The sequence below is a fragment of the Dipodomys merriami genome, unplaced genomic scaffold, assembly GCF_024711535.1.
Source record: "Dipodomys merriami isolate MVZ:Mamm:240054 unplaced genomic scaffold, mDipMer1.0.p SCAF_1, whole genome shotgun sequence".
Taxonomy (NCBI): domain Eukaryota; kingdom Metazoa; phylum Chordata; class Mammalia; order Rodentia; family Heteromyidae; genus Dipodomys; species Dipodomys merriami.
Window position 1 is genome coordinate 17,152,802 of NW_027202270.1, and position 25,012 is coordinate 17,177,813.

Consider the following 25,012-nt stretch of genomic DNA (forward strand, 5'->3'; position numbering starts at 1 on the left):
GCTTGCGTATGTGCATGGAAACCTTTCTGCGCAGTGAACATTTCTGCCACAGCTGCCTTTAAACCATGATCCTCAGAGTTCAGTCTCCTAAGTATCTAGGAGTACAGGTGTGAGCCACCAGCAGTTGGCAGATCCCTAATATGCGGTTCCAGTATTGTCATAAATATGCCAGTATTCCTCAGCCCATGTATGCTGATCTGAGAGTGGGGACTTGAGAGACTCCATGAGCTAAGTACAGGTAGCTCCTCCAGGAGTGCTTGGAAGGTGTGACATTTGAGAAAATGCCAGACTCTCATTAGGTCCAGAGAGGAAGCAGCAGAGCCCCAGGTACAGGAACTGTCCATCTGCTTTAGTAATTTCCTTCCCCCACTGCTGTTTATTAACAGATTCAGAAACCTGATCAGGGCCCCAGCAGCAGAGACTTTCTGGGCACTATGCCCAGAAAAGGCCAAGAAGCCTTAAATTAAAACAAAGAAGCAGCTGGCAGAGGAAGATGCAAAGATGGTACTCTTACTCTGCCACCTAGACCTTGCTTCTGACATGTAGGGACAATGACACCTAAACATCTTTGCTTCCCAGCCTCCATAAACAACTCACATCTGTGCAGTAAAACATCTTTTTGGTAGCTGAGAGTCAACTCAAAATAATAGATTCCACTTAATTATGAGACTTAAATATGAGACTTCCACTTAAATGTGAGACTAGGCTATGTAATTTAAAAAGAGAATATATAGCTATTCCTCCATTCCAGCCAGTTCTGATACTTTACTCATTACATGGGTGTGGGAAGTGGGCAAGATAAACCAACAAGCAAAAAACAGAAGATCAATGAGAGTAGATAAAAGTACAAAATGACATATAATACTCTGTAAGACAAAACTTTAAAAAAACAAAATATATGTACTAGTAAGTTATCTCAGAGTGGATTTTATTTTTATTCAAGAAAGCCTTGGGGGCTGGGAAGGTGGCTCAGTGGTAGAGCGCTTGCCTTGCATGCATGAGGCCCTGGGTTCGATTCCTCAGCACCACATAAGCAAAAAAAAAAAAAAAAAAAAAAGAAAAAAGCCAGAAGTGGTGCTGTGGCTCAAGTGGTAGAGCACTAGCCTTGAGCTGAAGAGCTGAGGGACAGCACCCAGGTCCAGAGTTCAGGCCCCACGACCGGACCCCCCCCCCCCCCCAAAAAAAAAAAAAAAAAAAAAAAAGAAAGCAAGCCTTGGCTGTTTTTGTGAAACTTTTGAATTAGCTTGTCAATTTTCACAAAAAGAAACTTACCGCTATTTTACTAAGAATTAAGTTTAGGGGCTGGGAAGGTGGCTCAGTGGTAGAGTGCTTGCCTTGCATGCCTGAGGCCCTGGGTTCGATTCCTCAGCATGGCATAAGCAAAAAGAAAAAAGCCGGAAGTGGTGCTGTGGCTCAAGTGGTAGAGCGCTAGCCTTGAGCTGAAGAGCTGAAGGACAGCGCCCAAGCCGAGTTCAGGCCCCATGACCGGACCCCTCCCCCCCAAAAGAAGTTTAACAAAATTAATTTGAAATAATTGGTATACTTTCAAGCTTTCCAATCCATGGAAACACTTGGTTTCTGTTATGTTCTGTATTATGAACAGTTTACATAGTAATCCTAAGAATTTGTAAATTCCTTTGGGCTATCTGTATATAATCATATTGTCAGTATATACTGAGGATTTTTTTTGGGGGGGGTTGTACAATCTTATTTTCTTGGCTTATGACACTTGGCTGGAAAATGATGGGAGACTGAATGTCTCAGGGAGAATGATTTCAATGTTTTTGTGTGTTTACATGTACACACACTGGTACTGGGGCTTGAACTTGGCCTTGCACTCTTGCTTGTCACTCAAGGCTGACCTACCACCTGAGACAGCTTCACTTCTGAACTTTGCTGGTTAACTGGAGATTAGTCTCTTGGAGTCAGGCACTGGTGGCTCACGCCTGCAATTTTAGTTACTTACTATGAGACACTTATTTTCAATAAGCCACCTGAAAACCAGTAGTTCTGTGGCTCCAAGTGGTAGAGAGCTAGCCTTGAGTGAAAGCACTCGGGGCAGCATCCAGACTCCAAGCTCAAGCCTCACAAGTCTCTTGGATTTTCTGCCATGCAGGTTTGAGACTGAGACAATCAGATTTCAGCCTCTTGAGTAGCTAGTTATAGGCATGAGCCACCAGGACCTGGCTGATTTCAATATTTTATTGAGAGGTTTATCATAGGTTCTCTGAAAGGGTCTTGAGCTTTTGCTCAGCCAAGTGTTGGGCTATAATTTCTTGCCTCTGTACTCCAAGTAGCTGGAATTGCAGTTGTGATCCCTAGTAGTTAGTTGACACAGGATCTCAGATTTTGCCTGAGCTGGCCTCAATATCTTTCCCCTGAGCAATCTCAGCACTCTCAGCATTACGAAGGTTCAAGCAGGCAGCAGAATCACAATTTCAAGGCTAGCCTGGCCTATGTGGTTTTCTTCCTGCCTCATGACCTCCCAAGTAGCTGGTATCTGAATTTCTGTCTACATGTATATCAGAGTTTGGTCTCCAGTTTTCCCTATGATGTTCTTGAAAGGTATTGGAGGCCAAGCAATGCTGCCAATTGTACAAGGGATAGAAGGGTTGCTGTCTGAGGTAAAGTTAGGCCTCCAAGTTCAATCGCTAGTAACATGCCCAGTTAACTGGGATAAACTAGTCTTTTTCTATTCTCTTTTTCTATTTTCTGGTTAATCTCCCAGAGGCTTATCAATTTACTGGTTTTCAGCAATTTTTTTTTTTTTTTTTTTTACTAAAAACTTATTTTTTTGTTGGTAGTGGGGCTTGAACTCTGGGCCTGGGCACTGTCCCTGAGCTCTTCAGCTCAAGGTGAGTGTTCCACTTGAGCCAGAGCCACTTCTGGTTTTCTGGTGGTTAATTGGAGACGAGTCCCACAGACTTTCCTGCCAGGGCTGGCTTTGAACCTTGATCCTCAGATCTCAGCCTCCTGAGTAGTTAGGATTACAGGCATGAGCCACCGGTGCCTGGCATGCTCTTTATTTTGGCAGATGTTTCTTTTTGAATTTACTATTTTTCTCCACATGAAATGTGACTTTCAGCCTTTTGTAATATATGAATTTGAAGTTACATATTTTTGTGTTTGATTATGTGAATAGATCTAGGATCTTTCCAATTCTTTCTTCTACCTTGAGTCCACTGTTTGTTGTTTTTTTTGTGCTGGGGCTTGAACTCAGGGTCTGTGCTCCTGTGCTTGCCTTTCTTGTTCATGGCTGGCACTTTACTAGTTGAGCCATGTCTCCAGTCTGATGTTTTGCTGGTTAATTGAAGATTGAGATTTGCAGACTTGTCTACCTAGGCTCCGCCCCTCCCCCCAGTCCTGTGGCTTGAACTAAGGGGCTGGGCACTGTCCCTGAGCTTCTTTTTTTCAGGGCTACCACTCTACCATTTGAACCACAGTGCCACTTCCAGCCTTTTCTGTTTATGTGGTACTGAGGAATCAAACCCAGGGCTTCACGTATGCTAGGCAAGCACTGTACCACTAAGCCACATTCCCAGTCCCTGCCTGGACTTTTGTGTTTGCATTCTATCAATTGAGCCACAGCTGCACTTCTGGCCTTTTGGAAGTTAATTGGAGATGTCTTGTCGACTTTTCTGCCCAGGCTGGCTTTGAACTGAGACCCTCAGATCTTAACCTCCTGAGTAGCTAGTTTTACAGGTGTGAGCCACCAGCACCTGGCTACTAGGGCTGACTTTGAATGATCTTCCATGTCTTAGCCTGCTGAGTAGCTACAAGGTGTGAACCACCAGCATCCAGCATTAGAATTTTCTTGTGAAGAATTCTGGTAAATGCTTCAGGTGCAATTAAAAAACATGCATACTTCTAGTTAAGAGTTCTATGTATGTCAGGTTTGACCATTATTCAAGCTTTTTGCCTTTTCTTTGGGGGGGAGGGGCGGTGGCGGTGTAGAAACAACTTTCTTTTTCCTAGTCTTTAAGCAACAGGAATACTGAGTAGGTAAATCTCATGTATATAGTGAGGAAGACATTCTCTGAAGACTTCTGTTCCTTTCTTTATCCTGTCCTACCACTGCAATAGCCACAGGTTCTCTAAGGCCCTTGAAAAAAAAAAAAAAAAGCTGGAATCAGGGTGGCTATGTTCTGAGAGACAGGCCTGGGAACAAGTCATAGGATGTTCTCCAAGCCTTGAACTCCAAAGATGAAAAACTAAAGTCCATAATAAAATGTTTTGAACATTATTTCTTCCCTTGTAGAAATATCCTATTGACTGGCATGAAAACCAGTTAGGATGTTTTTGGAAAAGATGCTTTAAAGCCAATTGATAGTACCCAGTTTTTGTACATTAGTTGCAGTTTTTTACACTCCTGAAGGACTCTGCTACAAAGGAATCATCACTGTCCTCTTGACAGGACAGTGCATGTAAGTAGACAGAGGCATGACAAGAACCACTACCCAAAGTGTTTAGACACCTTATGCTGACAGAACAAAACCTCTAGTTAGAAGGAAAAAAGTATTTTTACAAAACCAGAAGCATGTTTTATTTCAATCCTGTTGAGGGAGTGAAAAGGATGGAAAACACAAAATAAAGGGGAGGGGTCTCTATATAATACACACATCAGGACCAACCACAAGGAATACCCATTACACCCCTCCCCCACCCACTCCTGTGTGGGTTCCAAGGCCAGCTGAGAATAGATGGGCAAGAATTAAGACACCATTGGCACAGTAAGATGGCCAGTGCACCGAGAGATGGAGAGAGAATTTTCCAGGGAGCAAGGCCCTGGGCCTCAGCTGTTTCCCCTGTAGAGGGGTAATGAGAAAACTTTGGCTCAGCAGGAAGGTGGCTGTCAAAAATCAGGTTAGCCTAGTTGGACTTGCCACATTAGGCTATGGGCTGAAGGAGTCAAGACGTCTATCCAGTCGATGCTCATCTCTGCTTTCTCCAAGACCTCTCCTCTTCAGATCGAGAGCTGGCTTGGTTCTCCTCTTCATTTTGGAAGGCAAGGGAATAAGTGCTTATTCTACCCTTCTTACATCTAGGCTACTAAATTACTACTTTCCTGGCTCTAGAGACAGAAGCCAACTGACAAGGCCGACTCCCTTTCTGAAAGTCGGCTTGAAAGAGCCCTTGGGTTGGCAAAACTGCCTCTGCAAGTTTATCTGAGCTTGCCCCTTATGGCCCCTTCTTAAACTTGTCTGACATATCTACAATTGTGTGAGATGTGCACATAAAAGACTTAGTTCCTCTCTACAATTGGATCAGCAATTCCATCTTCAGAGGTGAGGATGAGAGCAGGTGCTAACAGGGGAAGGGTTGCACTGGAGTATAGTCAAGCCTGTAGAAAAGGGAGAGGAATTGTCCAATACAATACAAACAAGTGAAGAATATTTTAGTGGCATCTCTGTAATTTCCACAGACTGAAAGAAAACATGTCAAAAGAAAACAACAAAAAAAGATTGAGTAAGCTGAGTCCAGCCCTTCATCTTATATTTGAATAAAATAAACTCAACTAATACTGCTTCAAGTATAATCATGAAGAGATGGCGCTACGAAAATTCACACTAAAAAATGTGATCAGGTAGCTTATCATCTTAATCCCATGTGCTGCCCTTTTAAAAGACATTTGGGAAATATCTTTGAGGTCTTGGATTGGAAAACCATCCTTTACCCCTTCTGCCTTAATACAAATACCCTTTCAATGGCTGGATGAATTAAGACGTCTGTTGTAAGCTTAATAGGAGGAAAGTGAAAAAGGGGAAAAGCACTAAGATTTGAAAAAAGCTAGCAGCTAAAGCCAGAAACAAGGTTAGGGTCCTCATGGAATCCAGGACAGAAAGTAGAAGAATGGGAGGAGGGAAACAGGCGGAGGGTTCCTGCTGTCCTTTGGCTTTATATCTTTCCCCTGCCTCCCATCTCTCCCAGCAGCTCGATGCAGCTATTGGCCTGCCAGAGGGGATGTAATGCCCAGACCAACTTTTTATTGAGCTTATGCAGCTAATAGACTTGTAAACAGTGCCAATTGACAAAGTTTTGCTGAAAATTACAGCTGTGTCCACTAAACACACCTCTCTCTGAGATTAAAACAAAACCAAAGTAAACAAATACTGAGAGAGAGAATTAAGAGACACATCTTGAGTCTTCCAGGAAGGCAAAGTAAAAAAAAAAACACAAAAACGCCACATGGCTTGGTCCCAGGCGCTCACCATGCCTAGAGTCCTGCTGCTATAACCACTGTCTCTCCTCTCTACCAGTGGCTAGGTAGAGGCTGGGGATCAGGGTCATCTTGGGCATGCTGCAAATACAGCATTTGCTGGTGTTGACACCCTTCTGGGGCTGTGATTTCGGACTGCTGTGTCAGGAGCCCATTTCCTGGGAGTAGCATAGGGAGCCCAGGTCCTCAAGGCAGCCTGATGGCAGCCTATACACCTCAGCAAGGGTACCTTGCCCCTTTTCTCCAGTGCGGTTCAATATTGAGGTTGTCTACTCCGGGTTGGCGATAAAACCTGAGCTGTTTTCCTTGTAGGATCCCCTTCCCTTCCCCAACTTGGGGGAGGAGTGGTAGGGGACAGGGAAGGATCACTGAGGGGGTAGAGGGATACCCCGGGGATCGGTGACCTGGCCCTCTTGCAGGTTCTTCACCAGTTGTGCAAGCCAGCGTTTCGTGGTGGTGTCATCTTTTAGCACCTGGGCAAAGGTTGTGTCCTTCAGCTGGTCAGGAAGGCACTGCCTGAGTGCTTCACGTGCCCTACATCAGAAACAAACAAACCAACCAGGGAGACCAACAAATAAACTGACATTTTGGGGCTGGGAATGAGCCCCTTCTTAGCCATAAATATACAATATCCTGGGAATCTATGCTTCCATCAAGTTACGTTAAGAAGTCATTAAATTCTCCAAAGCCTCTATTAGGCTAAGAGATCTCTATGATGCCTCAATGAAGAATTCCATGTAAAAGCAAAGTGAAATAAAATCATTCAATAGCTCACTATCTCAAACTGCTTTCTGACTTATTACGTAAGCACTACCAAAAATTCTTTTTAGAATAGATAGGTTATAGCAAATAGAACATTTAAAAAATCAGTACAATAGCAGATAGGATATCTCACTTATATGACAAATCAATGGGTTTTAATTCTACCCCTAACTTACCAATTTATGTCTTTACACAATGTGCTTCAGTTTTATATTTTAAGATCTTGGGTTTTCTGGTGGTTAATTGGAGAAAAGAATCTGAGGGCCTTTCCTGCTTGGGCTGGCTTTGAACCATGATCCTCAGATTTCAGCCTCCTGAGTAGCTAGGATTACAGGCATGAGCTACCAGTGCCAGATAGATGTTAACTCTGGATAGGACTATTCTACACTAAGTTATAGCTTAGAAACTAGGTATAAAAACATTTCAAACTTTGGCAAAACCAGGAAATCACTGAAGAATGTATGGACAAAATCGTAAGGCTACAATAACCCAACTGGCAGGAGACTGAGTTCACATTAAATCAAGTGATCCTCATTCTTAGGAATACAAAAACAACTCCATCATGTGGCTTGGCAGAATATGAGCAAGTAGCTTTCAGCATAAATTATGGATTTACAAAGCAAAGGTCAAACATTTCTAAAATGCATTATACCTACAATGTATGATTTTGGCAGAAACACTAAGAATGTAGGGAAATAAAATAATTAGCTGAAAGACCTTACAGGAATCAAGATTGGAAATACAATTTAAGAGTCCTTTGGGCTACGGTACTTTCTGAGAGATCTTTGAAAGTATACTTCTATTTCTGTTCACTTGGAGTAGCAACAGCAGCTCAAACCATACAAGTAATGCGTAATAAGGCTTCCCTTAGAATTGTCTCATCTTTGTAATTTTAGAGTAGGATAGAAAGTTACAATGGGAAGATACAACTTTGGTAGATTTTAAACTTACCACTACAGATTTTGAAAAGTTGGGTTTTTTTCGGTACAAGACAGAAGTTTTTTCTTTTCTCTGTCCTAAAGATATACATAGACCTATCTGTCTATAACTACATGCATATAGGTGAATATATATAAAAAGTTGAAAAAGGGGCTGGGAAGGTGGCTCAGTGGTAGAGTGCTTGCCTTGCATGCCTGAGGCCCTGGGTTCAATTCCTCAGCACCACATAAAGAAAAAAGCCGGAAGTGGCACTGTGGCTCAAGTGGTAGAGCGCTGGCCTTGAGCTGAAGAGCTGAGGGACAGCACCCAGGCCCAGAGTTCAGGCCCCACGACCGGACCCCTCAAAAAGTTGAAAAACACATTCAGAAGAGTATTTCCCTGAAGTCCTATAAATCCTTAAATGTTTACCTGGGATTATCTGAGAGTCGAAGGTAACATCTTACTACATGCTTCAGCAGACGGGCAGAAGGCTCTTTGGATAACTGCAGGACCATTTTACCCTGTTTCACCCCAAATAGGGGGAGAGGAAGGGGAAAAAAAAACACACAAAAGAACTATAAAATAATTTTAATTGATATTAGAGGTCAGAACACCTAAGAATTATTGTTATTTCTAGTTAGAAAACTAGAGCTGCCTAGTGCTAATTGCTAACAGACTAAGCTATGCAGTCCTAAGTAAGTTATAAAGAATACATGAAAGAACTTACCAAGATCATGGCAACATGAGAGAAACGCTCGTATGTCTGACATATATAAGCCAAACCAGTGTCATCTAAGAGGATCTTCTGGAGGATGAATGTGGCAACCTGGAAAAGAAGTCCTAAGAGTTACTCATACTTTCTGTTCAACTGTCTACCCACTTCCCTAAGCATTATCATTTGGTGATTGAGATAGCAGAGAACCCTGTAGATAACAATTTTTTTCAACTATATGTACATAGTTAATAATAAATAATAAACACTACTGTATTGAACATTACTATGTGTGAGGTTTTTTGTTGTTGTTGTTGTTGGTCATGGGGCTTGAACTCTGGGCCTGGGCGCTGTCCCTGAGCAATTCAGCTTCAAGGCTAGTACTCTTATCACTTGAGATTCAGTGACACTTTGTTTTCTGGTGGTTTATTGGAGATAGGAGTCTCATAGACTTTCCTGCCAGGGCTGGGTTTGAACTGAGATCCTCAGATCTCAGCTTCCTGAGTAGAGGATTCAGGCTTGAGCCACTGGCACCTGGCTTTGTGAGGGTTTGTTCTAAAGGCTTTACATACTGTATTTTTCCCAATAAAACTCATTATTCTCATTTTACCTAAAAGGGTAAGTTTCAGGAGTCATCAGCTTTTTATAAGAAGGTGGTAGCTGAGGAAAACTGAGAGGCTGAGAAAGGAGGAAACTTCCTTTTATTTGTATATATGTACTATTTGATCTTTTTATTTCACACACACAAAAAATTAGGCTAAGACTTCACTGCACATTCAAGTATCAGAAAACAATAAAGATATGACAACAAAATTCTCAGAAAAATAAATAATAACCTGACAGTTTCCTTGTAGAGATGTAAGTTCATAGAAAAGGAAGAAATTTAGTGTTTAACCTGCTCTCTCTCTTTTCTGTATTAAGACAGGGTCTTGCTTGTGTAGCTCCAACTAGCCTCAAACTAGGTATTTTCCCATTTCAATCTCCATAGTCTGGGTTTTTACAAAATGATCCTTTTATAAGAATTTTTCTTCAAGCCGGGCGCTGGTGGCTCACGCCTGTAATCCTAGCTACTCAGGAGGCTGAGATCTGAGGATTGCGGTTCAAAGCCAGCCCGGGCAGGAGAGACCATGAGACTCCTATCTCCAATAAACCACCAGAAAACCGGAAGTGGCGCTGTAGCTCAAGTGGTAGAGCACTCGCCTTGAGCTGAAGAGCTGAGGGACAGCGCCCAGGCCCAGAGTTCAAGCCCCACGGCCGACAAAAAAAAAAAAAAAAAAAAAAAAAGAATTTTTCTTCAAAAGACAAAAAATATCTTTATATGTTTCAAAAAGCCGAAAAATGGCAAGAAATGTTCCAAGACCACAAAGAAGCAGCTGAAGTCAAAAGACATACTGTTTAAAGCACATACCGTTTTAGAAAGCTCACTTCCAGATTCCATAATGCGCAAACACAAAGGGATAATTTCTGTTGTTAATAAGAAGTTGATTACTTCTTGCTCATCTGTTTTCACCAAGGCCCCTAAACAAAATACACAGAAACAAAATCACTAAGTAAAGTTTTCCAGTTAAATTTATATTGATTACTAAGTGAGTTGCGGAATTTAAGTAACATAACATACAAACTAGTTTCTATGTCAGGGAATCAGATTCATAAATGTAAAAGAAGAGGAACATGGAACTGGAGGTACAGCTCCAATAGTAGTGCCAGCCTTGAGTAAAAAGCCTAGAAAAACATGAGGCCCTCGGCTGGGAGTGTGGCTTAGTGGTACAGTGCTAGTATTCATGAAGCCCTGGGTTTGATTCCTCAGTACCACATACACAGAAAAAGCCAGAAGTGGTGCTGTGGCTCAAGTGATAGAGTGCTAACCTTGAGCAAAAGAAATTCAGGAACAGCGTCCAATTCAAGCCCCGTGACCGGCAAAACAAAACAAAACAAAAAACCCAAATGAAAAAGAAATATCAGACCCATGTTTAAGTCATAGAACTGACACATACAAGGATCATTTCTTTTGCTTCTCTATGAAAATTTTAGGGTCAATATATTAATTAGGTCAGGCTGTCACAATAAATAAGTGACTAAAATAACTGATTTCTTTTTTAAACTTTTACACAGCAATCAACTTGCAATCCTATATGGATTTGGAGAGCTACCTCTGTGCTAGGGATTGAGCCCATACCCTTATACATGCTAGGCAAGTGCTCTTATCACAAGGTATATATCTATAGCCAGCAGAGAAAAATTTTTTTTGGGTGCTGGTACTGGGACTTGAACTCAGGCCTCAAGTTCTCCCTTAGCTTTTTCACTCAAGGCCATATCTCCACTTCTCTGTCTTTTTGCTGGTTAATTAAAGATAAGAGTCTCAGGGAAGTTTTTGCCTGAGCTAGCTTTCAACCTTGATCCTCAGCCTCCTGAGAATCTAGGATTTATAGGTATGAATTACCAGCATCCTGCTCTGAGAACTGTTACACAATTCTGAATTACTGATACAGCAACAAACATCATAATTCTCTGCATTTATTTGGTTCTTCTATGATAACGTTCATCAATATTCTCTAGCTTTTCATCCATAGACCTTCACTTATTTCCTAAGATTTAATGTCTTGACATATTTTGGTGCTATTTTAAATGGTAGTTCTGTTGCTAGTATATGACATCCCCCCCTTTTTTGGTCAGTCCTGGGGCCTGAACTCTGGGCCTGATGCTGTCCCTCAGCTCTTCAACTCAAGGCTAGCTCTCTACCACTTGAGCCATAGGGCTACTTCCGGTTTCTGGTGTGTTTTATTGGAGATAAGAGTCTCAGTCTTTCTTGCCCGGGCTGGCTTTGAACCGAGATCCTCAGATCTCAGCCTCCTGAGTAGCTAGGATTATAGGTGTGAGCCACCAGCGCCCAGCATTGAGCTCTTTTTCTCAAGGCTAATGTTGTTCAGTTTTAAGCCACAGCTCCACTTCTGGTTTTCTGGAGGTTAATTGGAGATAAGAGTATCACAGACTTCCCCGCTTGGGGCTGGCTTTGAAACTTGATCCTCAGATCTCAGTTTGCTAAGTAGCTAGGATTTCAGACATGGGGCACCTCTGCCCAATTTTTTAAAAAAAAATGTAATTGTTTTTTCCTCTGTGATTTGTATGACCTTTCTAATTTGTAAAGCATATTTCTTGTCTTGCTTTACTGCACTGACTAGGATGTCTAAAATACTAAACATTCAGTTTTTTACAATTAACTAGGATTTAACTGCAGGCTTCCAGATTACAAAACTTCTCTTCCTAGATTGCTCAATTTTGTTTGTTTGGTGTTAGGCTAGACCTTAACCATTGTTCTGAGTGGTTTTTCTTTTTGCTCTTTTCTTTTTTTTTTTTTTAAGTCAGTTGTGGGGCTTGAACTCTGGGCTTGGGCGCTGTCCCTGTGCTCTTCAGCTCAAGACTAGCGCTCTACCACTTGAGTTACAGAGCCACTTCCGGTTCGAGTGGTTTATTGGAAATAAAAGTCTCAGGACTTTCCTGCCCGGGCTGGCTTTGAACCTCAATCCTCAGATCTCAGCCTCCTGAATAGTTAGGATTACAGGAATGAGCCACTGGTGTCCGGCTCTTTTTTTTTTTTTAAATCATGAAAGGATGCTGAATTCTGTCAATAATTTTTAAATTAACCTATAAAATTATGATTCCTCCTCCAGACAATTTGTTGATATAGTCAATTACTTGAGTTTTGAAAAGTTGAAACAGATTTTTATTCCTGTCCCTGCCCTCCTTTTGACAGTAAGAGGTTCCCCAGGCTGAGGTCACTTCTGTACCAGCTGTAGTCAAACTTCCTTCCTGCCTTTCCTTATATAATCTCTCCACCATTAGTTCTTGCTTTCTGCATGCCTACATCTGGTGCAGGTGGCAGTTTGTTTTTTCTCTCCCAATATATCCTATATTCTCTTCTGCTTGGCCTGTGTAATGGTCTTCCCTGGAAGTCCCTACCCAGCTACCTGTAACCCAGGTACTGGCGCACTTGGGGGCACCTGGAGTCCCCCAGGCTCTGAGGTCATATCTGCATCTGCTATGGCCACACCTCCTCCTCACCCTCAGAGGCAGTTTGGTTTTTTCTCTCCCAATAAACTCTTCTGCCTGAAATGTGTAGTTGTCTCCTTTTGGAAACCCTTCCACTCACAAACACCTGTGAACCATTCTCTACTTTTATCTGTTGTAGAAAAAGTTTTAGGGCTGGGAAGGTGGCTCAGTGGTAGAGCGCTTGCCTTGCATGCTCAAGGCCCTGGGTTTGATTCCTCAGCACCACATAAGCAAAAAGAAAAAGCCGGAAGTGGCGCTGTGGCTCAAGTGGTAGAGCGCTAGCCTTGAGCTGAAGAGCTGAGGGACAGCGCCCAGGCCCAGAGTTCAGGCCCCACGACCGGACCCAAAAAAAAAAAAGTTTTATAGAGAAGGTACCAATGGCTCATGCTTATAATCCTAACTACTTGGAGGCTGAAATTTGGGGACTGTGGTCTGAAGCTGGCTGGGGCACGCCAATCTGAGACTTATCTTCAATTAACTAGCAAAAAGTTGGAAGAGATGTGGTTCCAATGGTAGAGGGCCAGCTGTGAGTGAAAGAAGCTGAGTGAGAATACTGAGGTCAAGGTAGGAAGGAAAGAAGGAAGGAAGGAAGGAAGGAAGGAAGGAAGGAAGGAAGGAAGGAAAAGAAGGAAGGGAGGAAGGAAAAGAGGAAGGGAGGAAGGGAGGGGGAGGAAGGAAGCAAAGAAACAAACAGAAGGGAGACAGAGAGAGAAAGCAAGCAAGCAGAATTGGTTTCTTTCCTAAATTTGTGGTAGAGTTTACTAGTAAAGCTATCTGGGCCTGAATTTAGAATGATTTTAACTACAAAAACTATTTGATATAAAAATATTCAGCTGGGGCTGGGAAGGTGGCTCAGTGGTAGAGCGCTTGCCTTGCATGCATGAGGCCCTGGATTCGATTCCTCAGCACCACATAAGCAAAAAGAAAAAAGCCGGAAGTGGCGCTGTGGCTCAAGTGGTAGAGTGTTAGCCTTGAGCTGAAGAGCTGAGGGACAGCACCCAGGCCCAGAGTTCAGGCCCCATGACCCCCCCCAAATATATATATTCAGCCGGGCACCGGTGGCTCATGCCTGTAATCCTTTTTTTTTTTTTGGTCCCGTCATGGGGCCTGAACTCTGGGCCTGGGCGCTGTCCCTCAGCTCTTCAGCTCAAGGCTTGAGCCACAGCGGCACTTCTGGCTTTTTTTCTTCTGCTTATGTGGTGCTGAGGAATCGAACCCAGGGCCTCAAGCATGCACGGCAAGTGCTCTACCACTGAGCCACCTTCCCAGCCCCGATCATGCCTGTAATCCTACCTACTCAAGAGCCTTAGATCTGAGGATCTCGGTTAAGCCAGCCCAGGCAGGAAAAATCTTAGCTCCAAAACTACCAGAAAACCGGAAGTGGCTCTGTGGCTCAAATGGTAGATCCCTGAACTGAAGGATAGTGCCCAGGCCCAGAGTTCAAGCCCCATGACAATGAATTAATAAAAATATTCCAAGTATTATTTTTGAACTATAATTTGGCAAATAATGTCTTTCAAATAATTTTCTAGCTAGGTACTGGTAGCTCACATCAATAATCCTAGTACTCAAGAGCTAAATTCAGGAGAATCATAGTTTAAGAACAGCCTGGATAAAAAGTTCTTGAGATCCCCCCCTCTCAAACTAATAGCCAGTTGCAGTGGCAGAAGCCTGTCATCCCAGCTACATGGGAGGCCAAGATTGGAAGAACTGCAGGTCCAGACCAGCCTGGACAAAAATGTTTTACAAAATTCCATCTCAGTGAAGAAGGTAGGTGTAGTATTATGTACCTGTCATCTCAGTAACAGTAGTAGAAAGCCTAAAATACTCTGGGTAGGTGCATCCTAGAGTAAAGAGAAAAACCTCATCTCAAAATAGCACAATTTAAAAAAAAAGGGGGTGGGGTGGGGTGCCCTACAGGCTTGGCTCAGCAGCAGAATGCCTGCTTACCAAATACAAAGTTCAAATACCAGTATTACAAATTATAAAATCTGATAATCAGGCATTATGATACATGTCTATAATCCCAATACTGGGGAAAGTTAAGGCAGAAAAGTCAAACTGGGATACATAGACTTTGTTTGAAAGCAAGAAAAAAAATTCTATTTCAATTTAGTTGTTAATTTTTTGTGTCTGCTAGTACTGGGGCTTGAACAACAGTTCTATCTCCAACATTTTGGTGGTTAATTGGAGGTAAGAATTGAATGGGCTTTCTTGCTTGGGCTGGCTTTGAACTACGATCTTTAGATTTCAACTTCCCTAATACCTAGAATTACAGGTGTGAGTCATCAAAAGCTGCTAGTTGGGGCTGGGAAGGTGGCTCAGTGGTAGAGTGCTTGCCTTGCATGCATGAGGCCCTGAGTTCAATTCCTCAGCACCACATAAGCAGAAAAAGCTGGAAGTGGTGCTGTGGCTCAAGTGGTAGAGTGTTGGCCTTGAGCTGAAGAGTTCAGGGACAGTGCCCAGGCCCAGAGTTCAGGCCACACGACCGACAAAAAAAAAAAAAAAAAAAAAAAAGCTGCTAGTTGTCTTTTTTTTTTTTTTTTTGTCGGCAGTGTGGCTTAAACTCTCAGTCCAGGCACTGTCCCTGAGCTCTTCAGCTCAACGTGAGTGTTCCACTTGAGCCACAGCAGCACTTCCAGTTTTCTGGTAGTTTATTGGAGATAAAAGTGTCATGGACTTTCCTGCCAGGGACGGCTTTGAACTGTAAACCTCAGATCTCAGCCTCCTAAGTAGGATTACAGATGTGAGCTACTAGCACCTGGCTAGTTGTCAATTTTTAAGCACAGTTGTTAGCAAAAACTCCTTTACCCTTTTAGTGACAGTAGAATCTGTAATAATGTACCCTCCTCATTCTTATTTGTAATTTATGCCTTTTTTTCCTACCTTGGTTAGTCTGGTTAGAAATTTACAAATTTTATTGACTTTTCCCTTAGCAACTTATAGTTCCCTCCCTTTTTTCATTTGAAATGTATGAAGTTCTGGTTAAGAATTAGGTGTAGTGGCTCATGCTCATAATCCCAGTATTAGGGAAGGAGGCTAAGACTGGAAGATTGTGAGTTGTAGGCTACTCTAGGCTACACAGTGGGACCTGTCTCAAGAAAAACAAAATCATGACCACCACCAACAAAATGTAGAATAGACTGTATTTGAGAAATAGCCAATTTAACAATTATAATTCCTAATTCATGGTTTATAATCACAGGTATTGACTATATTTTGAAGATAAAAATAATCTAACAAAACAAAGTGTATATAATCAATATTCTTCTTTAGTCAGTTTCTAAACAAAAACTACAAAACATGGAAGAGTGATCTGGAAATAAACCTTGTTATGTATTTTTTTTTTTTTTTTGGTGGCTTGAACTCAGATGCTCTACATCTTAAACTACACCTGCAGTCTCTTTTGCTTTTGTTAATTTTTAAAATTACTGTTTGCCTGGCCTGGCCTCAACCTGAATCTTCCTCATAGTTAGAATGACAAGTATGTACCATGACTGCCAACTACTGGTCGAGATAGAGGTCCTGCCAAATTTTTGCCTAGGCTTCAAGTCATGGTCCTCCTAATTTTCTGCCTCCTGAGTAGCTGGGATCACAGGCATGTCTCATCAAATGTATTATATTTTGTAAGACCAAAGTTAGTTCCTTATCCAGCAGCCTAAGATCTGAAGTGACTACTTTCTATCTTTTTATTGGTTGTGGGGCTTGAACTCAGTCAGGCACTGGTCTCTGTCCCTGAGCTCTTTTGCTCAGGGCTAGTGCTCTACTACTTTGAGCCATAGCTCCACTTCCACTTTTTGAGTGGTTAATTGGAGATAATAATCTCACAGGGAACATTACTGTTCAGATCTCAGTCTCTGGAATAGCTAGGATTACGGGCAGGAGCCACTGGCACCCAGACTAAATATTCTCTTGAGCGAAATGTATTTTACATTTATCTTCCATACTAAATAAACATACAAACATTAATTTGATCATGAAAAAGTTTAATTAGATGAAATAGCAGATGGTACATCCTTAAAGCCATGGAGAAAACCTGAGAAGTTCAGAAGTGAGAAAGACCATAAAAAATAAAAGAATAAAGTCGGAATTTAAATTCTTTTTTTTTTTTTTTTGTCGGTCGTGGGACTTGAACTCTGGGCCTGGGTGCTGTCCCTCAGCTCTTCAGCTCAAGGCGAGCGCTCTACCACTTGAGCTACAGCGCCACTTCCGGTTTTCTGGTGGTTTATTGGAGATAGGAGTCTCATGGTCTCTCCTGCCCGGGCTGGCTTTGAACCGCGAACCTCAGATCTCAGCCTCCTGAGTAGCTAGGATTACAGGCATGAGCCACCAGCGCCAGGCTGGAATTTAAATTCTTGTTCCTGTCATATAATATTGTTTTAAATAAAGTTCTTATCTTTACTCTTCCTACTTATATATAAACTGAACTGAATCCTAAATATTGATCCCCAAAGCCTGCTAACATTTAGAATGGTGCTTAATAAGAGTTACCATGTTTTTATAAATTAATATATTAGTGAATGAGGAGACTTCAAAGATGAAAATGAACAAGAAAAAACAAGTAATGCCCAGCTTAAACCACTACTGTGAATTACAATTTCAGGCTTGCAAAAAAAAAAACTAATAACTTACCAATAACTCCAAGGCTTGTAAGTCGAAGATACTCAAAGGGACGTGTTTTGCTAACGGTGTGCAAAAAGGGGTACAAAAAAAGTGGTATGTGTGCTGCAAGAAAAGCTGACCTGAAAGAGAAGGAAAAGTCACTTTCAAAGCACAAGGTTAATTTCTAAGTATCTTGAATATTGAAATTTCCAATCCATCTTTAAGGCCTAAACATCAGCAGAGCAAGCAATCTTTTGGAAAGATTCTGAGATGGATTAGTTTTGTCCTCTAGGAGACATGTAGCAAAATCTAGAGGTACTTTTAGCTGCCAGAAGAAAGAAATGTTGAGTGCTACTAGCATCCAATGGACAGAGGCCATTGGATAACTAGAAGAGTATAACTAGCAGTAAGCTGTCTTCATCTTTCCACCCAAAACATCAATGATGACAATGTTGAATAAAACTAGTCCAGGCTAAGATGCTTAAGGCTATAATCAGCACCAAGTATTTTTTTTTTTTTTTTGTCTTTTGTCCAATGTGGGGCCTGAACTCTGGGCCTGGGCGCTGTCCCTCAGCTTGAGCCACAGTGGCACTTCCGGCTTTTTCTGCTTCTGTGGTGCTGAGGAATCGAACCCAGGGCCTCATGCATGCCAGGTAAGCACTCTACCACTGAGCCACTTTCCCAGCCCAGCACCAAGTATTTTAAAAATTAATTACAATATCCAACTTTGAATTTTAAAAAATAGGTAAAATGCTACTAGGGGATTTTTCTGCCTGGGTTAGCGTCAAACTGTGATCTTCAGATCTCAGTCTACTGAATAGCTAGAAATACAGGTATGAGCCACTGGCGCCTGGCCTATTTTTGTACTTTTTACACTGTTCTGTTAACTTTCATTTGTAGAAGAAGCTGATTTTATACTTAGGCTTGAATCGCTGCTATGGAACAGTTTTAGTATAATTAAGCAGTATTTTTTGCTCTCTAAAATACTAGCAAATCATTAAATCAGTTTGATCTACTTATGCTCCAATTTTTTTGATTTTTAAAGTATTACTCCCATGTGGAAGTATGGAATTATATTCTGCTACATTTTAAAACTTAACACACTTCCCTCACGGCTGAAACCAGACTTTAATGTAGAATGTAAACTGTCAGGTAAAAACATAAGGAGACACATGGAAATACTTAAAAAATACTGAACACATTAAACTGATGAAAAGGAAAAAAAACTCATCGCTATGAGTGGGTAAAAAGTAGAGTACTGAAAACACAGACACACATACACAGAAACACACACAATGATACTGTCCTGTTTCTCATCACTCAGCAAAAGAATCGTATTCAATAAAATATTCCCCTACCAACTCACTAATACATTTACCTGGTTTCTGGGTGTGATGCCACACATTGCAGTAATGCCAGAGCATTACAAACTCTGTTGGATTGGTGTGCTGTCAAGGTGGGTGGGTTGATAGATGGATAAATATTTACTATTTCCTGAAAAATGGAAATTAGCATCAGATGAACAACAAATAGCTAATTACAAAAATAGTTACCATTTTACAGAAGAAACACCACAAAGACAAACTTATTTCCTGCAAAAACTAAACCATCTAAAAAGGAAAAGATTGTGGAGGTGAAGGGAAAAAACAAATGGTTTAAATAGGGATACAGATGGACCCAGTGCAACAATGAGTTATGTTGAAAAACAAACTTCACAACTTTGGCTGGGGAAGTGGGGTTGGGTGGGGGGTAGATGGGAAGGGATGGGAAGGGGAAACAAAGGAGGAGGCAACAATGCTTGATAAGAAATGTACTCATTATCTTGTCCATGTAATTGTAAGCCCTATGTATGGTATTTTCATAATAATAAAAAAATTCACAAAATTGAAAAAAAAGGGAACAGAAATAATACTCATTCCTTTGATCACAAAGATAACCAACTAACTACAACCGTCTAATTAATATTCTTAGGAGAGCCTGACACTGATGGCTCATGCATGTAATCCTAGCTACTCAGGAGGCTGAGAACTGAGGATTGCAGCTCAAAGCCAGCCTGGACAGGAAAACTATGTGAGATTCTTTTTTTTTTTTTTTTGGTTGGTCGTGGGGCCTGAACTCTGGGTCCAGGCGTTATCCCTCAGCTCTTCAGCTCAAGGGGAGCTCTTTACCACTTGAGCCACAGTGCCCCTTGTGGCTTTTTCTGTTGATGTGGTGCTGAGGAATCGAACCCAGGGCCTCATGCATGCAAGGCAAGCACTCTACCACCAAGCCACCTTCCCAGCCCTATGTGAGATTCTTTCTTTCTTTCTTTTTGTTTGGGTCTGGTCGTGGGGCCTGAACTCTGGGCCTGGGCGCTGTCCCTCAGCTCTTCAGCTCAAGGCTAGCGCTCTACCACTTGAGCCTCAGCACCACTTCCGGCTTTTTTCTTGTTGCTTATGGTGCTGAGGAATCAAACCCAGGGCCTCATGCATGCAAGGCAAGCACTCTACCACTGAGCCACCTTCCCAGCCCCCTATGTGAGATTCTTATATCCAATAAACTACTCAAAAAAGCTGGAAGTGGAGCTGTGGCTTAAGTGGCAGCGTGCTTGGCTTGCCTTGAACAAAAGAAGCTAAGGGACAGTGGCCAGGCAGGCCCATAGTTCAAGCCCTGGGACTGGCAAAATATAAAAAAATAATCTACATATATATACAAACAAAAACAACATTGAATATTATGTACTCTCTATCAAAATTTGGTGATTTGGTGAATATAATTCATTTTATTTTACTTTATTTTTTTGGCAGTCATGGGGCTTGAACTCAGAGCCTGGGTGCTGTCCCTGAGCTTTTATGCTCACTGCTAGCACTCTACTACTTTGAGCCACAGCTCCTTTTCCAGTTTTCTGGGGGTTAATGGGAGATAAGAGTCTTCCACACTTAGCTAAACACTGATAGCTCACACCTGGAATCCTAGCTACTGAGGAGGCTGAGATCTGAGGATTGCAGTTTGAAGGCAGCCTGGCAGAAAAGTCCCCATGAGACTCTTATCTCCAATAAACTACTAAAAAAAGTCCTACGTGGAACTGTGCTCACATGGCAGAGTGCTAGCCTTGAGCACAAAGACGCTCAGCGACAGCACCTTAGGCCCATAGTTCAAGCCACAGTACTGGCACGCGCGCATGCACACACACGCGCGCGCACACACACACAAATTAGGAATATGGGGCAACACTTTAAGAAGTGAATATTCTACTACTTAAATATATGGAGATTGTATTTATTATTTTTTTTTTTTTTTGTCGGTCATGGGGCTTGAACTCTGGGCTTGGGCGCTGTCCCTCAGCTCTTCAGCTCAAGGCGAGCGCTCTACCACTTGAGCTACAGCTCCACTTCCGGTTTTCTAGGGGGGGGGGGTGGGGGGTGGGGGGGGGGGTGGGGGTGGGGGGGGGTGGGAGGGGGGTGAGGGGGTTATTGGAGATAGGAGTCTCATGGTCTTTCCTGCCCGGGCTGGCTTTGAACCGTGATTCTCAGATCTCAGCCTCCTGAGTAGCTAGGATTACAGGCGTGAGCCACCGGCGCCCAGCTATTAATTTATTCTTCGTCAATAAATCATCTGGCCCGAACCAAAGTTACTTTTTTGGGAGATCAGTTGTGAAGCTTGAACTCAGTGCCTATGGGTGCTGTCCCTGAGTTCCTTTGCTCAAGGCTAGTGCTCTACAACTTTGAGCCACAGTGATACTTCTGGATTTCTGGTTAATTGGAGGTGAAGATTCTCATGGACTTTCCTGTCTGGGCTGGCTTGAACCTTGATCCTTAGATTTCAGCCTGGCATGAGCCACCAGTACCTGGCTCAGTTACTTTTTCTTTTTTTACTTGTAAATGTATCCATCTTTAATCCTAAAGCTGGTACATCTTAGGGCCCACCCCATACTGACTAAACTGAATTTCTTGAGTAGGATTCAAGGATCCACATTTGAATCAGTACCACAGAATTTTCTAAAATAGGTTCTTGCAAGAAAGTGAGGGGAGGAGTGACACTGCCCAAAAAGAAATGGATTCTTTACCCAACTTAATGTAACTAATTGTAACCACTCTGTACATCACTTTTATAATAATAAAAATATGTTTAAGAATCATCCTTCTAAAGTCTTCTAAATAATTTGAGCAAAGGTAGAAGAAAACAGAAGTGTGATGAAGAAAGCTAAATAACATAGGATACTCACACACATACTCACCTGTAAAAGTGCTGCAATAGTACCAAATGAATGCCACAGCATGGGTGCAAGGTCGGGGACAGATTCTCGCTTCTTGCTTAGCTCCAGTAAAGCATTCTCTCTTGTCTCAGGACTAGATAGCTCATTGATCCACTGATAGATCTTTTCTCTATCCACTTGAGCCAGTGCAGTAGGCACAGGCTTCAGGAGGAAACAGTAAAGTAAATGTGAGTTTATTAGATTTAAACCAACTCTTCCCTTCCCCCCCCCCCCCCCTCTTTTTTTCTGGCCAGTCCTAGAGCTTGAACTCTAGGCCTGGGCACAGTCCCTGAGCTTTTGTGCTCAAGGCTAGCACTCTACCTCTTGAGTCACAGCTCTACTTCTGGCTTTTTGTGGTTAACTGGAGATGAAAGTCTCACAGACTTTCCTACTCAGGCTAGCTTCAAACCTCACATCTCAGCCTTCTGAGTAGCTAGGACTACAGACTTAGCCACCAGGACCCAGCTAATAGTGCTGATTCTTTAGAGGGAATATACTGGCCATAAATATCAGAGGAGCTTTTCTTTCTTTCTTTCTTTTTTTGGGGGTCCGGTCATGGGGGTCTGAACTCTGGACCTGGGCGCTGTCCCTCAGCTCTTCAGCTCAAGGCTAGCGCTCTACCACTTTTTTCTTGTTGCTTATGTGGTGCTGAGGAATCAAACCCAGGGCCTCATGCATGCAAGGCAAGTGCTCTACCACTGAGCCACCTTCCCAGTCCCTCAGAGGAGCTTTTCTGAATATATACATTTGGTATAAATGAAATTAACATGTTTGGCAGTTAATAAATACATGTTTAGGAATTTATCCTTGTAAGTATACTTGGGCTGTACTGAACCCATAGCAGGATATTTACTGGTATACTGCTTTAAAGCAAAAACTAACAAATAGCTATCAACAAGAGATAGATAGGATAAGCTGGAGGCCGGTGGCTCATGCCTGTAATCCTAGCTTCTCAGGAGGCTGAGATCTGAGAATCACAGTTCAAAGCCAGGCAGGAAAGTCCATGAAACTCTGGTCTCCAATAAACCACCAGAAAACTGGAAATGGCACTGTAGCTCAAGTGGTAGAGCACTAGCCTTGAGCTGAAGAGCTGAGGGACAGCACTCAGGCCCAGAGTTCAAGCCCCATGACTGACCAAAAAAAAAAAAAAAAAAAAAGGATAAATATATCTCAGTATATCTTTATAATGGAATACTACGTAGCACTTTAAAAAAAAAAAAACCTCTTTTCTACATATTAGTATATATAGATACTAAATGAAAGCAACTAAAAAGGAAACAACAATATATGCATACACACATATATTTATATACCAGATTCATAGAAGGACACCTAAGTAAGCGGTAGTTATGTCCAAGGCTGGGTACCTATATAGGAGTTTCATGCATTATACACAATAATTATATTCCTCATACTTAAAACATTTTAACGACATGCCTCTAATAGCTGAGAGAGAGAAAAAAATTACAATCTCTCTGTCCAGTATTGGTCCCGCCTTACTAACTGACATCCCTTCCATGGAACAAATTCCAAAATATGGAAAAGCTGTTCCTCATGATTCTTGTATATACTCCATCTATATCCCTTTGGAGACAATCATTACTCATGTAGGAACTATACAAATAGATTTATAGAACTTGATTTCACTACTATGCTGAAGATTTACAACATTCCCTCTAAATTTATTTCTCTAATTTTCAACATTTGTCAAACAGCACTGTAATTGTGTTTCTTACTTAAGTTTTATCTGGAAAATAAAATGGTAGACTAGAAAAAAACATTACAAATTCAGCCTTAACTTACACTCTTTGTTGGTTCCAGTCCTGGGTACTTGAACTCAAGCCCTGGGCTCTGTCCTTGAGCTTCTTTTGCTCAAGGCTTGCACTCTACCTCTTGAATCAAAGCTCCACGTCTTCTTCTTCTTCTTTCTTTTTTTTTTTTTGTAATTTAGTGGAGAAAAGAATCTCACAGCCTTTCCTGCCTGAACTGGCTTTGAACCACAATACTCAGATCTCAGCCTCCGCAGTAACTAGGATTATAGGCATGAGCCACTGGCACAGGGCTCTTACATAATTTTGTTTTGCCTAAATTTTTTATTATAAATTATAAAGATGACATACAGAAAGGTTAAGTTATATTAGTCAGGTAATGAGTGCATTTCTTTTTGGATCAAGTTACTCCTTCCTTTACTAGTACTCTCTGTTTTTCCCATTTGTCCCCACCACAAATGTTGTGGGTTTTATGTTTGTTTGTTTTTTGTTTTTGCCAGTCCTGGGCAGTGTCCTTGAGCTTCTGAAGCTCAAGGCTAGCACTCTACCAACTTGAGCCACAGTGCCATTTCTAGCCCTTTGTTTATGTGGTACTGAGGAATTGAACTCAGGCTTCATGCATGCAGGCAAGCACTCTACCACTAAGCCATATTCCCAGCCCCACACAAGTTTTACAGTTCATTTTCCACATACTATCTAGTGAGTATCACTGCTGCATTGGTTTACCTTTTCTATTATTATGCCTCCCTCAAAGGCAGATAAATAAAAAAACAAAAGAAAATAAAGCAATAAAGGAAAAAGCTTCATTTTCATTTTCTAGAGTTCATTTTGATAAATATTATTTTATGATTTATCTTACATTTTAAACTATAAATTTCTAATAAATTCAGGATGATTTCTATCCCTATGCCCAACATTCTCACATATAATTTCCTCCAAATCAGGGAGAATAAAAGGGTATTAAAGTCACCCATACTCGCAAATGACATCACTAATACACAGATGAATTACCTTGCTCAATTTACCCAGTTTTCAAATGGCATATCCTAATGCTTTTCTAAACTATATTTCTAATATACCTCAGGGTGATAAAGTGATAACCTACCCATTACAGAGATTGAAAGGCAAGAAACAGAAAGAACTGTATTTGCGAAGTACAGAATGAAGTAGAAAGACTTTGAAATGGACTCAAATTTACTTTATCCAACCTGAATAATGTCCTTCTATAAATGGAAGCCTAATTATAAGCTTTTAGTTTGATGCTTATTACTCCACTTGCCTCATAGAATGAACCACAAATTACAGCTGAAAATATTATGCAACTTAAGCCTTCTTTTACAGTAATCTGCTAAAAGCTGTTTTGTAATTCCCACTAGTATTCCTCAAGAATCAAATACTCCTACAATAATATGATTGAAAGAATAAGGCAATTCCCTTCTCTTCCAAAAACAGTGCCCTTGAAACATGGCCCTTTTTATGTTGTTAGCTAAGCTCCCCACTTAAAGACCACAGTATGGAAATGTCATTGCTACCAGAAGAAAGGGTATGTTTATCGACAGTAATATCTTAAAGCATTACAACACCTTAAAAGCCAGGCACTGGTGGTTTACAGCTATAATCCTAGCTGCTCAAGAGGCTGAGATCTGAGGATCTTAGTTCAAAGCTAGCCCAGGCAGGAAAGTTCATGAAATTCATATCTTCAATTAGCCAGCAAAAAGCCAGAAGTGGAACTGTGATAGAGCTCTAATCTT

At 41.6% G+C, this 25,012-nt stretch overlaps 1 protein-coding gene across 3 annotated transcripts in view; it reads right to left on the bottom strand.

The window, feature by feature from the left end:
• Nucleotides 1–4,516: 4,516 nt before the first annotated feature.
• Cnot9 (CCR4-NOT transcription complex subunit 9) overlaps nt 4,517–25,012 on the bottom strand; it is a 33,499-nt gene continuing 13,003 nt past the window's right edge. Inside the window, exons 2-9 of one of the 3 annotated variants that reach the window (XM_070017177.1) lie at nt 21,475–21,654; nt 18,637–18,752; nt 17,289–17,398; nt 10,018–10,127; nt 8,625–8,723; nt 8,327–8,418; nt 6,606–6,751; nt 4,517–5,341 (exon numbers count right to left, since the gene is read on the bottom strand). In XM_070017177.1, the coding sequence (XP_069873278.1) occupies nt 5,280–5,341; nt 6,606–6,751; nt 8,327–8,418; nt 8,625–8,723; nt 10,018–10,127; nt 17,289–17,398; nt 18,637–18,752; nt 21,475–21,654 (915 nt within the window). In that variant the 3' untranslated portion in view covers nt 4,517–5,279. Of the gene's footprint in view, nt 6,752–8,326; nt 8,419–8,624; nt 8,724–10,017; nt 10,128–17,288; nt 17,399–18,636; nt 18,753–21,474; nt 21,655–25,012 lie in introns of all 3 variants that reach the window. The other 2 variants (XM_070017197.1, XM_070017186.1) reach the window with 2 other exon arrangements.